Source organism: Petromyzon marinus, unplaced genomic scaffold (genome assembly GCF_048934315.1).
Source record: "Petromyzon marinus isolate PM22_M1 ecotype Great Lakes invasive population unplaced genomic scaffold, UKy_Petmar_22M1.pri1.0 PM_Scaffold_87, whole genome shotgun sequence".
NCBI lineage: Eukaryota > Metazoa > Chordata > Hyperoartia > Petromyzontiformes > Petromyzontidae > Petromyzon > Petromyzon marinus.
The window spans coordinates 323,258-340,304 of NW_027423696.1; the positions used below are offsets into that span (position 1 = coordinate 323,258).

The 17,047-nt window shown below is 56.5% G+C and overlaps 1 protein-coding gene and 1 long non-coding RNA gene across 3 annotated transcripts in view; one reads left to right on the top strand and one right to left on the bottom strand.

Moving 5' to 3' along the window:
- The window catches only part of ZER1 (zyg-11 related cell cycle regulator), an 82,871-nt gene extending 71,724 nt beyond the window's left edge, over nt 1-11,147 (top strand). Inside the window, exons 14-18 of one of the 2 annotated variants that reach the window (XM_076064894.1) lie at nt 5,910-6,098; nt 7,619-7,716; nt 9,197-9,299; nt 10,777-10,824; nt 10,855-11,147. In XM_076064894.1, coding sequence (XP_075921009.1) covers nt 5,910-6,098; nt 7,619-7,716; nt 9,197-9,299; nt 10,777-10,816 — 430 coding nt within the window. In that variant the 3' untranslated portion in view covers nt 10,817-10,824; nt 10,855-11,147. Of the gene's footprint in view, nt 1-5,909; nt 6,099-7,618; nt 7,717-9,196; nt 9,300-10,776 lie in introns of both variants that reach the window. The other variant, XM_076064893.1, reaches the window with a different exon arrangement.
- Nucleotides 11,148-16,571: 5,424 nt separating this feature from the next.
- LOC142923896 (uncharacterized) lies at nt 16,572-16,779 on the bottom strand. The gene is made up of 2 exons (XR_012941006.1): nt 16,709-16,779; nt 16,572-16,677 (listed from the first exon to the last, which is right to left on the bottom strand). It is a non-coding gene; the product is annotated as an uncharacterized LOC142923896 (long non-coding RNA).
- Nucleotides 16,780-17,047: the final 268 nt, after the last annotated feature.

Consider the following 17,047-nt stretch of genomic DNA (forward strand, 5'->3'; position numbering starts at 1 on the left):
ACCAGCACGTTAACACACCAGCACGTCAACACACCAGCACGTCAACACACCAGCACGTCAACACACCAGCACGTCAACACACCAGCACGTCAACACACCAGCACGTCAACACACCAGCACGTCAACACACCAGCACGTGAACACACCAGCACGTCAACACACCAGCACGTCAACACACCAGCAAGTCAGCACACCAGCACGTCAACACACCAGCACGTCAACACACGTGAACACACCAGCACGTCAACACACCAGCACGTGAACACACCAGCACGTGAACACACGTCAACACACCAGCACGTCAACACACCAGCACGTCAACACACCAGCACGTCAACACACCAGCACGTCAACACACGTGAACACACCAGCACGTCAACACACCAGCACATCAACACATCAGCACGTGAACACATGCGCACGTCAACGCACGCACGTGAACACACCAGCACGTGAACACACCAGCACGTCAACACACCAGCACGTGAACACACGTGAACACACCAGCACGTGAACACGCGTGAACACACCAGCACGTGAACACACGTGAACACACCAGCATGTGAACACACCAGCACGTGACCACACGTGAACACACCAGCACGTGAACACACGTGAACACACCAGCACGTGAACACACGCACGTGAACACACGTGAACACACCAGCACGTGAACACACCAGCACGTCAACACACAAGCACGTCAACACATGTCAACACACCAGCACGTCAACACACCAGCATGTCAACACACGTGAACACACCAGCACGTCAACACACGTGAACACACCAGCATGTCAACACACCAGCACGTCAACACACGTGAACACACCAGCACGTCAAACACGTGAACACACACACGTGAACACACCAGCATGTCAACACACCAGCACGTCAACACACGTGAACACACCAGCACGTCAACACACATGAACACTCCAGCACGTTAACACACCAGCACGTCAAACACACGTGAACACACCAGCACGTCAAACACGTGAACACACACACGTGAACACACCAGCACGTCAACACACGTGAACACACACACACACGTGAACACACCAGCACGTGAACACACGTGAACACACGCACGTCAACACACGAACGTCAACACACGTGAGCACACCAGCACGTCAACGCACGCACTTGAACACGAAACAAAGACAAAGATCCCCCGTATAGCCTTAACAGACTGTAGGGGCAAGTGCTGTTAGCCAGCACCTATGAAGGCCGGAACGGTACACGAGTGGTGGGTTGCCAGCACCACGCCCGACCGCCTTTGTCTCCCCAGTGGCAATGTTTATACCCACAGCACCAGGTACTAATTTCAGGCTGAGTCGACCTAGGGGAGGCCCAGGACCGGTTCAGATAATCGTCACTGGTGTTGGCCGTGAGCGGGAATCGAACCCGGGTCGCCAGGTTCATAGCGCAGCGTAGCGCTAACCGCTACACTACCGCTCGCCATAGATACACGCACACACAGTGACACACACGTGGATACATACAGTGACACACACACACATGGACACACACACACATGGACACACACGGACACACACATGGACACACACACACACACAGTGACACACACATGGATACACACAGTGACACACAACAACAACAACCGCCATTCGCCACTAAGTGGCGGTGACGTCACCACAACACTTGTGCCAGGCTATGTGCACCCTGAGGCCACGTGAAGTGTCGAACGCCCGCTGGCAGGAGGTCACGGGGCAGACCCAGGTGCCACGGGTCGACTGACTGAGATGACTGGCTGGTGCACCACCTGTGCCCCCTACTGTGCCGACCTGCTGTGCTTTAGCCACCCGGCGCTCCGCTCGTTGTTGTGAGCGTCGCTCCTCCGCCCTCCGTTGTTGTTGAAGGGCGACTACCTCCAACTGCCCAGTAGCATCCTTCACGAGCCTCCTCCATAGAGGCCGATCTTGACACCGCTGGTACCAGTCATCGGCAAGTCCACTCAGCTCCACGTCCTCCTGTACCACATCACTCCATCTCTTCTCTAGCCCGTGCCGCGCCCGCTTAGCCCCCTCAATCCGGCCGAACAAAAGCTGTTTCGGCATGCGTTGGCTGGGCATGCGGGCTACATGACCCAGCCATCGCAGCCTTGCCCGCCGGAGGAGCTCACCGATGGGACCTTGCCCAGATCTTTCAAGGATTTGTGAGCTCCTCACACAATCCAGTCTGGTTAAACCCAGGATGGATCGTAGGCAGGCCAGCCTAAATGTTTCTAACCGGCGAAGATGTTCCATTAGGGGGGTCCACGTTTCGCAAGCGTAGAGAAGGGAGGGAATGACCGTGGCCGTGAAGACCTGAAGCTTAGTGCGGAGCGACAGACCGGGTAGCTTCCACACAGCGTTACGCAACCGATGAAAAGATATTGCCGCTCGACTGATTCGGAGTGAGACCTCTGCTGTTAAACTGGAGCCGGTCATGAGCACACTACCCAGGTATGGGAAACTCTCCACTCTCTCCACAACTGCCCCATCACCGATCGGGAGTTGTGGGGGTGGAGTGTCCGATGGTACAAAATACCCAGGCAGGTGCTTAGTTTTGGTGGGGCTGATGGTAAGGCCCACCTCTAAGTGGCACGCTCCAGTCTCAGCAGCAGCGTCTCCAACTCCTCCTCTGACTGAGCAGCTATTACCAAATCATCAGCATACATAACGTGGTTGACCAATAGGGAGCCATCCCTTGACCGCACCCGGTCATCGATCAGCCTCCCATTATATCTGTACCATATGGAGATTCCCCCGGTACAGCTATTGAAGGCTTCACGAACTACGTGGTCAAAATAGATGTTAAATAATGTGGGAGCCAGAGGACATCCCTGTCGCACCCCAAGGTGTACAGGGAATGGCTCTGACTCCCGGCCACGTAGTTTTACCCGGGCCCGCTCACCATCATGAAGGTCCTTAATGATCGTGAGCAGAGGGTCAGGTACTCCAAAAGCACGAAGAATGACCCAGAGCCCAGGCCTACTGATGGTATCATAGGCCTTGACCAGGTCAATAAAGCAGAGATGTAGGTCTTGTTGGAATTCCCTACACCTCTGCTGTAGCAGACGGACAGAAAATATGGCATCTGTTCAGGACCGCCCTTTCCTGAAACCGCATTGGGGCTCCGCAAGCCTCTCCTCAGCGTGCCTGGCAAGGCGATGCTGAATAATCCTTGCCAGGACCTTTCCCGGCACACTGAGGAGTGAGATGCCCCTGTAGTTGTTACAGTCTATGGTCTCCCTTCTTAAAGAGGGGGACCACCAGGGCATCCTTCCAATCCTGCGGAACCCGTCCAGCGGCCCAGACCGTTGTTATGATGTCATATAGGGCAGTCTGTGCACAAACGCCACCCTCCCTCAGCATTTCGCTTGGGAGATCATCTCTGCCCGCTGCCTTTCCTGGTCTCAGACTCCGGATCGCCTTCAGTACTTCCTCAACAGATGGCACCTCAGCCAGCCACTCACAGGGGGTGACTTCTTCCAATATTTGAGGCACCACAGCCTCAGCAGGGTCATCCTCACTTTGTGCCACGATGTTTTTCCTGACTGAGGGATTTTCCCTCCCCCAGGACCTCACAGAAATGCTCAGCAAATCTGCAAACCTGTTCCTGGGGGTCGGAGATTGGATCACCGTTTTTTCCCATAATGATGGTAATAGGTGTGGCGCTGCAGGTTACTTTTTTGATGGAGTTAAATAGAGATTTGTGATCGCGGGCCACTGAGGCAGACTCCATCTCCTCAGCAACCCGCGACCACCACCCATCCTTGCAGCGCCTCACGGCTCTCCGAACCTCCGAGCGAAGGCTGCGGTAAGCCTCCTCATTCTCTGACGTGGGATTCTGTAGCCGATTACAGTGGGCATGTCGCTTTTTCTCAACCATCCTGAACACCTCCTCTGTCAGCCAGGGTCTCTGGGGAGGTCTGGACCGCGTACCCAAAGCAGCCATTGCAGCTGCATGAGTCACAGTCCTAAACCTCGCCCATTTACCCTCGACATCAGGAGTGGGGGACGATACCAACCCCAGCCGCAAGCGATGATGAAATTCTCGCTTGCAACTTTCATCAGATAACTGAGACCAGGCCACTTTAGGTTGGAATGGGGTCCTGGGTGTACACCCACCACCGGAGCGGAAGAATGGCAGGCGCATCTTACAGATGACTAGTCGATGGTCAGAGGGCAGATCAGCTCCACGGTAGGTCCTGGTGTCAAGGACATGGGCTCGCATTCGCTGGTCCGTCACTATGTAGTCCAGCAGATGTTCTTGCTGCCCCGAGTAGAGGATTGTACATCCCTCATAGTGGCAGGGGCCAGAACCGGTCCACCGGACCTCCTGAATGCCACAGAGATCCAGGCGGTACCGGTCCAGCTCCCGACAGAGGAGTGGCAGCCTCTCCTCCGCAGTGAGCGTTCGAACATTCCACGTGGCCATCCTTAGTGGCTTTTCGTTGTTTCTGGAGGAGCCCCGAGGGTAGAGATTCAATCTCCTGGCTCCGCCAATTGGGGTTTGGCCAGGAGACGTCTTAGACGCCTGTCCCCCCGAGTCCTCCGGCACAAGCTTATTAGTTACATATTTTGTCGTAGTGTAGTGATAATTAATTGAAGGTGGAGGGGTTACCAGCCCCTCGCACCCATCCAGAGCCCCTGTTTAGCCCCTGTGGTGGTCACAGACGCCATGAGGGGAGGAGCCAAACGGAATTGGCCCTCCCCCCACAGCACTGTCCACGACAGAGTTGCCCGTCCGGCACCGCGAGGAGGTAGGGGGTTGTTTTGCCGGACTACACACACACACACACTCACCGACACACACAAACACAACAACAACCGCCATTCGCCACTAAGTGGCGGTGACATCACCACGACGCTTGTACCAGGCCACGTGCACCCTGAGGCCAGTGAAGTGTCGAACGCCCGCTGGCAGGAGTTTCACGGGGCAGACCCAGGTGCCACGGGTCGACTGACTGACACGGACACACACACATGGACACGCACACATGGACACACACACACACGGACACACACACACGGGGACACACACACGGACACACACACATGGACACAAAAAAGATCCCCCATATAGCCTTAACAGACTGTAGGGGCAAGTGCTGTTAGCGAGCACCTATGAAGGCCGGAACGGTACACGAGGGGGTGGGTGGCCAGCACCACGCCCGACCGCCTTTGTCTCCCTAGTGGCAATGTTTACACACCGCACCAGGTACTCATTTGAGGCTGAGTCGACCTAGGGGAGGCCCGGGACCGATTTAGATAATCGTCACTGGGTGTTGGCCGTGAGCGGGAATCGAACCCGGGTCGCCAGGTTCATAGCGCAGCGTAGCGCTAACCACTACACTACCGCTCCCCATAGATACACGCACACACAGTGACACACACGTGGATACATACAGTGACACACACACACATGGACACACACACACACACATGGACACACAAACACGAACACACACACACGGCACACACACGGACACACACACAGTGACACACACACAGTGACACACACATGGATACACACAGTGACACAACAACCGCCATTCGCCACTAAGTGGCGGTGACGTCACCACGACGCTTGTGCCAGGCTATGTGCACCCTGAGGCCACGTGAAGTGTCGAATGCCCGCGGGCAGGAGGTCACGGGGCAGACCCAGCAGGTGCCACGGGTCGACTGACTGAGATGACTGGCTGATGCACCACCTGTGCCCCCCTACTGTGCCAACCCGCTGTGCTTTAGCCACCCGGCGCTCCGCTCGTTGCTGTGAGCGTCGCTCCTCCGCCCTCCGTTGTTGTTTGGAGGGCGACTGCCTCCAACTGCCCAGTAGCTGTCACGCGCACAGACTCTTTGGCTCCCTCTCCCCGCCCCCCGTGCGTGCGTGCACAGCGAGCTGCTGGAGAGTGACGCGGACGGCATAGAAGTGTCGTACAACGCTTGCGGCATGCTGGCACACATGCTGCACGACGGGGAGGGCGCGTGGGGAGACGTGCGGCCCCCACGACACCTCGTCGCCCAGCGCATGTGGAACGCCATCGCCCGCTGGGACGCCACCTCGCGGCGCAACATCAACTACCGGTGGGGCCGGCGTCGGGGCCGGCGTCGCCAGCGTCACCGCTACTGCCAGCATCACCGCTAACACCACTACTACTACCACCACTACTACCAGCATCACCGCTAGCACCACTACTACCACCATCACCGCTAACACCACTACCGCTAGCACCGCTACTACTACCATCACCACTACCACCACTACCACCACTACCACCATCACCACTACTACCACCATCACCACTACCACCACTACCACCACTACCACCATCACCACTACTACCACCATCACCACTACTACCACCATCACCACTACCACCATCACCACTACAACCACCATCACCACTACTACCAGCATCACTGCTAGCACCACTACTACCACCATCACCACTAGCACCACTACTACCAGCATCACCGCTAGCACCACTACCACCATCACCGCTACCACTAGCACCACTACTACCAGCATCACTGCTACCACCACTACTACCAGCATCACCGCTAGCACCACTACCACTAGCACCACTACTACCACCATCACCGCTAGCACCACTACCACTAGCACCACTACTACCACCATCACCACTAGCACCACTACCACCGCTACCGCTAGCACCACTACAACCACCATCACCACGACCACCATCACCACTACCACCATCACCACTACCACCACTACCACTAACACCACTACTACCACCATCACCGCTACCACCATCACCACTAGCACCACTACTACCACCATCACCACTACTGCTAGCACCACTACCACCACTAACACCACTACTACCACCATCACCGCTACCACCATCACCACTAGCACCACTTCTACCACCATCACCACTACCGCTAGCACCACTACCACCACTACCACTAACACCACTACTACCACCATCACCACTACCGCTAGCACCACTACCACCACTACCGCTAGCACCACTACTACCACCATCACCACTACCGCTAGCACCACTACCACCACTACCGCTAGCACCACTACTACCACCATCACCACTACCATCACTACCACCATCACCACTACTACCACCATCACCACTACTACCACCATCACCACTACTACCACCATCACCACTACTACCACCATCACCACTACCGCTAGCACCACTACAACCACCATCACCACTACTACCACCATCACCACTACCGCTAGCACCACTACCACCACTACCACCATCACCACTACAACCACCATCACCACTACAACCAGCATCACCACGACCACCACCATCACCACGACCACCATCACCACTACAACCACCATCACCACTACAACCACCATCACCACTACAACCAGCATCACCACTACTACCACCATCACCACTACTACCACCATCACCACCACTACCACCATCACCACTACAACCAGCATCACCACGACCACCCGAACACGGCAGCACAGCAAGTGTCGCTGCGTGTGTGGCGGTCAGCCTTGTCAGGCGCTGCTGCCGCTGCCAGCACTTGCCACCCTCCCCCTACCGCCTGTTAAGGCTACGCGGGGGACCTTTGTCTTTGTGTCTCCGCAGGTCTTTTGAGCCAATCCTGAGGCTCATTCCACAGTCGGTGTCTCCTGTGAGCCAACACTGGGCAACCTGGGCCCTGTACAACCTCATCACAGTGTACCGTGAGTGGGCACTCGCTCGTCCACCAGCCCGCTCGCTCGCCCGTTCACTCATTCACTCGCTCGTCCACCAGCCCGCTCGCCCGCCCGCTCATTCATTCGCTCGTCCACCAGCCCGCTCGCTCGCCCGTTCACTCATTCACTCGCTCGTCCACCAGCCCGCTCGCTCACCCGTTCACTCATTCACTCGCTCGCTCACCCGTTCACTCATTCACTCGCTCGTCCACCAGCCCGCTCGCTCATTCACTCGCTCGCCCGCCCGCTCATTCACTCGCTCGCTCACCCGTTCGCTCATTCACTCGCTCGCCCGCTCGCTCATTCACTCGCTCGCTCGTTCACTCATTCACTCGCTCGCTCACCCGTTCACTCATTCACTCGCTCGCCCGCTCGCTCATTCACTCGCTCGCTCGTTCACTCATTCACTCGCTCGCTCACCCGTTCACTCATTCACTCGCTCGCCCGCTCGCTCATTCACTCGCTCGCTCGTTCATTCATTCACACGCTCGCTCACCCGTTCACTCATTCACTCGCTCGCCTGCCCGCTCATTCACTCGCTCGCTCACCCGTTCACTCATTCACTCGCTCGCTCACCCGTTCACTCATTCACTCGCTCGCCCACTCGCTCATTCACTCGCTCGCTCGTTCACTCATTCACTCGCTCGCTCACCCGTTCACTCATTCACTCGCTCGCCCGCTCGCTCATTCACTCGCTCGCTCATCTGCTCACTCATTCTTCCGCTCACTCATTCATCCGCTCGCTCATTCACTCGCTCGCTCATTCACTCGCTCGCTCATTCACTCGCTCACCCGTTCGCTCATTCACTCGCTCGCTCATCCGCTAGCTCATTCGCTCGCTCACCCGCTCACCTGCTCGCTCACCCACTCACTCGCTCACCCACTCACTCGCTCACTCGCTCACCTGCTCGCTCATCCACTCACTCGCTCACCTCCTCTACAACCTCATCACAGTGTACCGCGAGTGATCACTGACGCGACAATGACAACGATGACAACGACAATGACGACAATGATGATGACGATGACGACAATGATGATGACGACGATGACGACGATGATGACGACGATGATGATGATGACGACGATGATGACTATGACAATGACTACAAGGACGATAACGACGACGACGACGATGACAACGACAATGACGATGATGACTATGACAACGACGATGATGATGATGACTATGACAATGACAACGATGACGACGACGTTGACGACGATGACGACGACGACGACGTTGACGACGATGACGACGACGATGATGATGACGACGATGACGACGACGATGATGATGACGACGATGACGACGATGACGACGATGATGACGACGATGATGACTATGACAATGACGACGATGATGACAACGACGATGACGACGATGACGACAATGACGACAACGACGATGATGACGATGATGACGACGACCACGTGGTGTCTCTCCCCCTTCACGCTGTGCCCACAGCTGACAAGTACTGCCCGCTGCTGATCGCCGAGAATGGCCCACAGCTGCTGATGGGCATGCTGGACAGCCCCAGCACACACGCAGACACCAAGGAGAAGGCGAGGTTGGTAGCCGGGGGCGGGCCGCACCACGAGACAGGCCGCACCACACCACGAGGCAGGCCACACCACGAGGCAGGCCACACCACGAGTTCGGCCACACCACGAGTAAGGCCACACCACGAGCCAGGCCGCACCACAACAGGCCACACCACACCACGAGTCAGACCGCACCACGAGGTTGGCCACACCACGAGGTAGACCACACCACGAGTGAGGCCACACCACGAGCCAGGCCACACCACCCCACGAGGCAGACCACCCCACGAGACAGGCCACACCACGAGCAGGCCGCACCGCTAGGCGGGACCGCATCACGATCCAGGCCGCACCACGAGTTCAGGCCACACCCTCGTCACACATGCCAGGGCCCTAACTCCAAAGGGGCCGTCCATAAATGACGTCACGCACCTATGGGGGGGGAGGGGGTTGTTTGAGAAATGTGACGTCACATCAAATTGTGCAACTTTATAAATAAATATAGACACAACACGTTCTACTTAATTAAATAGACTTTTTAATAAATGTTTTCTTCCTACAACATCAGAGTGCAGCGCCACGTTAAATACGCAACTACTACAGTGACAACAATAGTTTAAAGCGATTTGAAGCACGTTTTATTTATTTATTACGGGGGGGGGGGAGCTTTGTGACGTCATATTTGAGTGTGGGTGGGGGTCTCACTTTTTGTGACGTCACGTGACGAGGTGGGGGGGGGGGGGTGGGGGGGGGTCATTTATGGACGGCCCCAAAGGTCAAACGCACGCCGCACCAATCACCGTGCACACCGACACCACCAGCCCGGCCACACCACCACAGTTTGATTTCTTCACGGCCACGCCAATCACCGCACGGCTACCAGGAGGCCTCATCGCGGATACCGTGGGTGGCGGTTATTACCGTGGGTGGCGGATACCGTGGGTGGCGGTTACCGTGGGTGACGGATACCGTGGGTGATGGTTATTACCGTGGGTGGCGGATACCGTGGGTGGCGGTTATTACCGTGGGTGGCGGTTACCGTGGGTGGTGGTTACCGTGGGTGGTGGTTACCGTGGGTGACGGTTACCGTGGGTGGCGGTTACCGTGGGTGGTGGTTACCGTGGGTGGCGGTTACCGTGGGTGGCGGTTATTGCCGTGGTTGGCGGTTACCGTGGGTGGCGGATACCGTGGGTGACGGTTACCGTGGGTGGCGGATACCGTGGGTGGCGGATACCGTGGGTGATGGTTACCGTGGGTGATGGTTACCGTGGGTGATGGTTACCGTGGGTGGCGGTTATTACCGTGGGTGGCGGTTACCGTGGGTGGCGGATACCGTGGGTGGCGGATACCGTGGGTGGCGGATACCGTGGGTGATGGTTACCGTGGGTAGCGGTTACCGTGGGTGGCGGTTATTACCGTGGGTGGTGGTTACCGTGGGTGGCGGTTATTACCGTGGCGGTTATTGCCGGTGCTGATCCGCTGGCTGTGCGTTGTGTGCCGCAGGAAAGTGATCGAGTTGTGCCGAGATCATCAGCAGTCTTAGCTGCCTCGGTGGTGGAGGTGGTGGAGGTGGTGGTGGAGGTGGTGGAGGTGGTGGAGGAGGGGGTGGAGGAGGATGGCCGGGCGAACCAACTCACTCGCTCGCTCACTTACTCGCAAGCTCGCCTACTCGCTCGCTCACTCGCTCCCTCACTCGCTCACTTACTGACACGCTCGCTCACTCACACTCGCTCGCAAGCTCACTTACTCACTCACACTCGCTCGCTCACTCACTCCCATACAGCATCACTCGTGATACAACACTCCTCCCTCTGGCATCACCAGCCAGCCGATAACACCCACCCACTCCCACTCACCCCCCCATCCACCACCCACCCACCTATCCACCCACTCACCTATCCATCCACTCACCCACCCACCCACTCACTCACCCACCCACTCACCCACCCACTCACTCACCCACCCACCCACTCACTCACCCACTCACCCACCCACCCACTCACCCACCCACCCACTCACCCACCCATCCACTCACCCACTCACCCATCCATCCACTCACCCACCCACTCACTCACTCACCCACCCACTCACTCACCCACTCACCCACCCACCCACTCACCCACCCACTCACCCACCCACTCACCCATCCACCCACTCACCCACCCACTCACCCATCCACTCACCCATTCACCCATCCACTCACCCACTCACCCATCCACTCACCCACTCACCCACCCACTCACTCACTCGCTCACTCACCCATTCACTCGCTCACTCACCCATTCACCCATCCACCCACTCACCCACTTACCCACTCACCCACTTCACACCCACCCACCCACCCACTCACTCACCCACTCACTCACTCACCCACCCACCCACTCACCCACTCACCCACTCACTCACTCACTCACCCACCCACCCAATCCCACCCACCTATCCACACAATCCCATATATCCACCCACCAAATCCCACCCAAATTCCACCTCCGTATGGTGTGAAACAAGTCCAACACACACGCACTCACGCACATACACCCACAATCCCACTCACCCAATCAACACCGTGCCTCCCATCGGCGTCACGTGATTACGCACAGCAGCTGCGATTGGACGTTGCGAGCATCGGGCGGGCTGTGGAGTGGGCGGAGCTACCTAGTTAAAGTGGGCGGGACTTGGGGGGGTTGGTGACAAGCCGTGGCCACACCCCCCTAGGGAGGGGGTTGGGTGTTATTTGGTGTGGCCACACACTGGCCACGCCCAGAGGGGGGGGGGGTTGGTAGGGGGCGTGACCACACTGGCTACGCACAGGGGAGGGGGGCAAAGTCGCACTGGCCACGCCCATGGGAGGGGGGGGCAGGGGGCGTGGCAAAACACTGACCGCGCCCCCATCACTTTAGTCACGCCCCCCATTCTGTACTCAACCACTGGCTGAGATGTGGCCGTGGTGGTGATGATGATGAGCTGTATGTTGTTTAATGAGGGTGATGTTTTATCTGTTCTGGGGGGGTGTTGCGGATGCGTCGACTGCCACATTTTTTCACCGTTCGGGCCGTCAGACCGAGCACCCCAATCCGTGCAGCGGCATCTTTCGTTTATTCAATAAAACTGGCATGACGTCTGTGTGACTGCGTCTCTTGTGTGTGTGTCTTGTCTCCCAGTGTCTCGCTGTCTTGTCTTATCCATCTGCCATGTCTCCCAGTGTGTGCCAGTGTTTTTGTCTCTGTGTGTGTGTGTGTGCGTCTTGCTAACCCATCTGCCTTGTCTCTCAGTGTCTGTCTTGATTTAAAGCTTTCGTGACTGCAGGGATTCATATTCTTTGGTTCTTTCGGTAAAGTCACCACCACGTAGAAGGGAAACAATAAAATAAATACAAATATTATTTTATTGTTTCCCTTCTACGTGACAATAAAATAATATTTTGTTTCCCTTCAACGTGACTTTACCAAAAGAGCTAAGAATATAGACAACACGTTCTACTTAAATTTTGATTTAAAGCTTTCGTGACTGCAGGGATTAATATTCTTGGTTCTTTCGGTAAAGTCACCACCACGTAGAAGGGAAACAATAAAATTTAAAAAAAATATAAAACAATAAAATTCTCACGACAAGAAAGTTTTCTTGCTGTGGTTTTCACACCTGATGATGATTGCTTGTGTTGCAGTCGAAACGTCGTGAGAATTTTATTGCTTTATATTTTTATTGTTTCCCTTCTACGTGGTGGTGACTTTACCGAAAGAACCAAGAATATGTCTCTGCCTTGTCTATCCATCTGCCATGTCTCCCAGTGTGTCCCAGTGTTTTTGTCTCTGTGTGTGCGTCTTGCCAATCCATCTGCCTTGTCTCTCCGTGTCTCTCAGTGTCTCTGTCTTGTCTAACCATCTGTGTCTGTCTCCCTGTGTCGTCTGTCCCTGTCCGTGTGTGGGGGGCGGGGGGGAGCGGTGACACATGCGAACCCGGCTATGACCGGAGTTCGATTCCTGTTCACCGGTCCCGGGGCCTCCCCATAGGTCGACTCGGCCTCAAATGAGTTACCTGGTGCTGCGGTGTGTGTAGTAAATATCGTCACTGGGGAGACAAAGGCGGCCGGGCGTGGTGCTGGCCACCCACCTTTCTCGTGTGCTATGCTGGACTTAATAGGTGCTCGCTAACAGCACTTGCCCCTGCAGCATATACGGGCGATCTTTGTGTGTGCATGCGTGCGCGTGTGTGTCTAGGGGTGGGTTAGCAACTTAAAAGTGGACTTGCCGATGACTAGTACCAGCGGTGTCAAGATCGGCCTCTGTGGAGGAGGCTCGTGAAGGATGCTACTGGGCAGTTGGAGGCAGTCGCCCTCCAACAACAACGGAGGGCGGAGGAGGGACGCTCACAACAACGAGCGGTGGCTAAAGCATAGCAAGTTGGCACAGTAGGCGGACACAGGTGGTGCATCAGCCACTCATCTCAGTAGTCTCAGTCGACCCGTGGCACCTGCTGGGTCTGCCCCGTGACCTCCTGCCAGCGGGCGTTCGACACTTCACGTGGCCTCAAGGTGCACCTAGCCTGGCACAAGCGTCGCGGTGAAGTCACCGCCACTTTTTGGCGAATGGCGGTTGTCACTGTGGGTGTGTGTGTCAGCGGGCATTCGACACTTCACGTGGCCTCAAGGTGCACATAGCCTGGCACAAGCGTCGTGGTGAAGTCACCGCCACTTAGTGGTGAATGGCGGTTGTTCGTTGTTGTTAGCAACTTAATCCCCCATGAATTATCCGAGTTCTGCAGTCCTACGTGGCAACGTTTATGCACCGACTCCATCGGTCATGCCCGGAGGAAATACCCACGTGACATCGTCAACAACGTCCTCAGAATCAACAACGTTATGAACATGACCATCAACATCGTCATCAACGTAAATCATCATTATCAACATAATAAATCATCATTATCAACATCATCAACAGCATAAAAATCAGCAACAACAATATCATCATCTACATCAGCAACATCATCAAAATCGAACCGATTGCCATTACCACGTCTGGCCGCCAGGCGGCGCGTGACCCCCACCACGTGCTGTGACGTCACCGACCACGTGGCCTTGGCGCGAGTCTCTTTATAAATCTTTTAAAATCCGCCACGCGAACAGAAAGAAAAACGTCTCCTCGACTCCCGCTTTCATTTCTTAGTTTTTTTGTTTTTGCCTATTAAAGAACAACAACAACAACAACGAGAGCAGAATTATAACAACAACAACTTTAACAACATAACATAAACAGACGCATTCTTTAGCTCTTTCGGTAAAGTCACGTTGAAGGGAAACAATAAAATATATATATAAAACAATAACAAAAAATTATCACGACGTTTCGACCGTAACACAAACGGTCGTCATCAGGGGTTTGTGTTACGGTCGAAACGTCGCGAGAATTTTTTTAAATTGTTTTATAATATATATTTTATTATTCTTTTCATTGTTTCCCTTCAAACGTGGTGACTTTACCGAAAGAGCCAAGAATGTGAATTACTTGCAGTCCACGCAAGCTTTAAATAAAAAATTTCTAAACCAAACTGGTGAGCTAACGGGGGTCGCCGCTGTGGCACTCGCCACGCACGGCCGCCTTTGTCTCCCCCAGTGGCCACACACTCGGGGAAAAAGATAAAGGTCCCCCGTGCAGCCTCTAACCTCTAGCCGTGGGGGGGGGTATTGGCACGCGCTGCGAACAACAGCAGCAGCAGCAGCAGGGCCTTCGAAGAGCTGTCACTGTGGCACACAGCACAAGGCGCTGAGGGGGCTGCCTGGTGTGGCCGGCGCCACGCACGCCCGGCCGCCTTTGTCTCCCCAGGTTGGCGATAGCCTCGACAGGCTGCCGGGGCAAGCGCCGTTAGCGAGTAGCGGCACCGGTGAACGCCAACGGCACTGCGGCGCACGAGGGGGTGGCCGGCACCACGCCCGGCCGCCTTTGTCTCCCCAGGTTGGCGATGTTTACTACACACACCGCTACACCGGGTGCTCATTTGACGCTGAGTCGACCTAGGAGAGGCCCAGAACCGATTCATGAAATCGTCACTGGTGGTGTTTTGCCGTGAGCGGGAATCGAACTCGGGTGGCGCCAACTACTACTACTACTACACTACCGTCACCCACCCACCCACCCACATACATACAAACCCACCCACTCACCCACCCACTCACCCACTCACTCACCCATCAACCCACCTACCCACCAACCCACCTACCCACCTACCCACATACCCACATACCCACTCGCTCACCCACCCACTCACCCACCCACTCACATCCACCCAACCACTCACACATCCACCCACCCACTCACACATCCACCTACCCACCCATCCACCCACCCACCCACCCACCCACCCACTCACCTACCCACCCACCCACCCACTCACCCACTCACCCACCCACTCACACATCCACTCACCCACTCACACATCCACCTACCCACCCATCCACCCACCCACTCACCCACTCACCCACCCACCCACTCACCCACCCACCCACTCACTCACTCACTCACCCACTCACTCACCCACTCACTCACTCACCCACCCACTCACCCACTCACTCACCCACCCACCCCACCCCCACCCACCCACTCCCACCCACCCACACCCCACCTACCACCCACCCACTCACCCACCCACCCACTCACCCACTCACCCACCAACCCACCTACCCACCAACCCACCTACCCACATACCCACTCACCCACTCACCCACCCACTCACCCATCAACCCACTCATCCATCAACCCACCTACCCACCAACCCACCTACCCACATACCCACTCACCCACTCGCTCACCCACCCACTCACCCATCCACTCACATCCACCCAACCACTCACACATCCACCCAACCACTCACACATCCACCCACCCACTCACACATCCACCTACCCACCCACCCAACCCACTCACTCACCCACTCACTCACTTACTCACCCACTCACTCACCCACTCACCCATCAACCCACCTACCCACCAACCCACCTACCCACATACCCACTCACCCACCCACTCACCCATCAACCCACTCATCCATCAACCCACCTACCCACCAACCCACCTACCCACATACCCACTCACTCACCCACCCACTCACCCACTCACTCACATCCACCCAACCACTCACACATCCACCCACCCACTCACACATCCACCCACCCACTCACACATCCACCTACCCACCCATCCACCCACCCACCCATCCACTCACCCACCCACTCATCCACTCATCCACTCACCCACTCACCCACTCACCCACTCACCCACCCACGCAACTCCAACAACGCTCCCTCAAAGCTCCGCAGAAGCGGTCGTCGTGTTTGGCGGCACGACAACAACAGCAACAACAACGACAACAACAACAACCTGCCAACAACAACAACCTGCCAACAACAACCTGCCAACAACAACCTGCCAACAACAACAACAACCTGCCGACAACAACAACCTGCCAACAACGACAACCACACACAAAGCCGCTGGAGACTCCAAGGGCGGTGCCGGCGTCGTCGAAGTCGTCGGCGCCGGCGTCGGCGGCCTCGGCGGGCGGCCCGCCGAGGCGATCGCGGACGCGTCCCGGCAACGCCTCGTACAGGCGGTCCTCGGCCAACAGGCCGGGCCGGCGCAGCGAGGGGCAGGCGCCCAGCTCGGCGGGCAGCTCCGCCAGGGAGTTGCCGCGCAAGTCCAGGCGGCGGAGCGCCGGCAGGCGGCAGACTCCCGCAGGCAGCGCCCCGAGCGCGTTGCGAGACACGTCCAGCGAGCAGAGC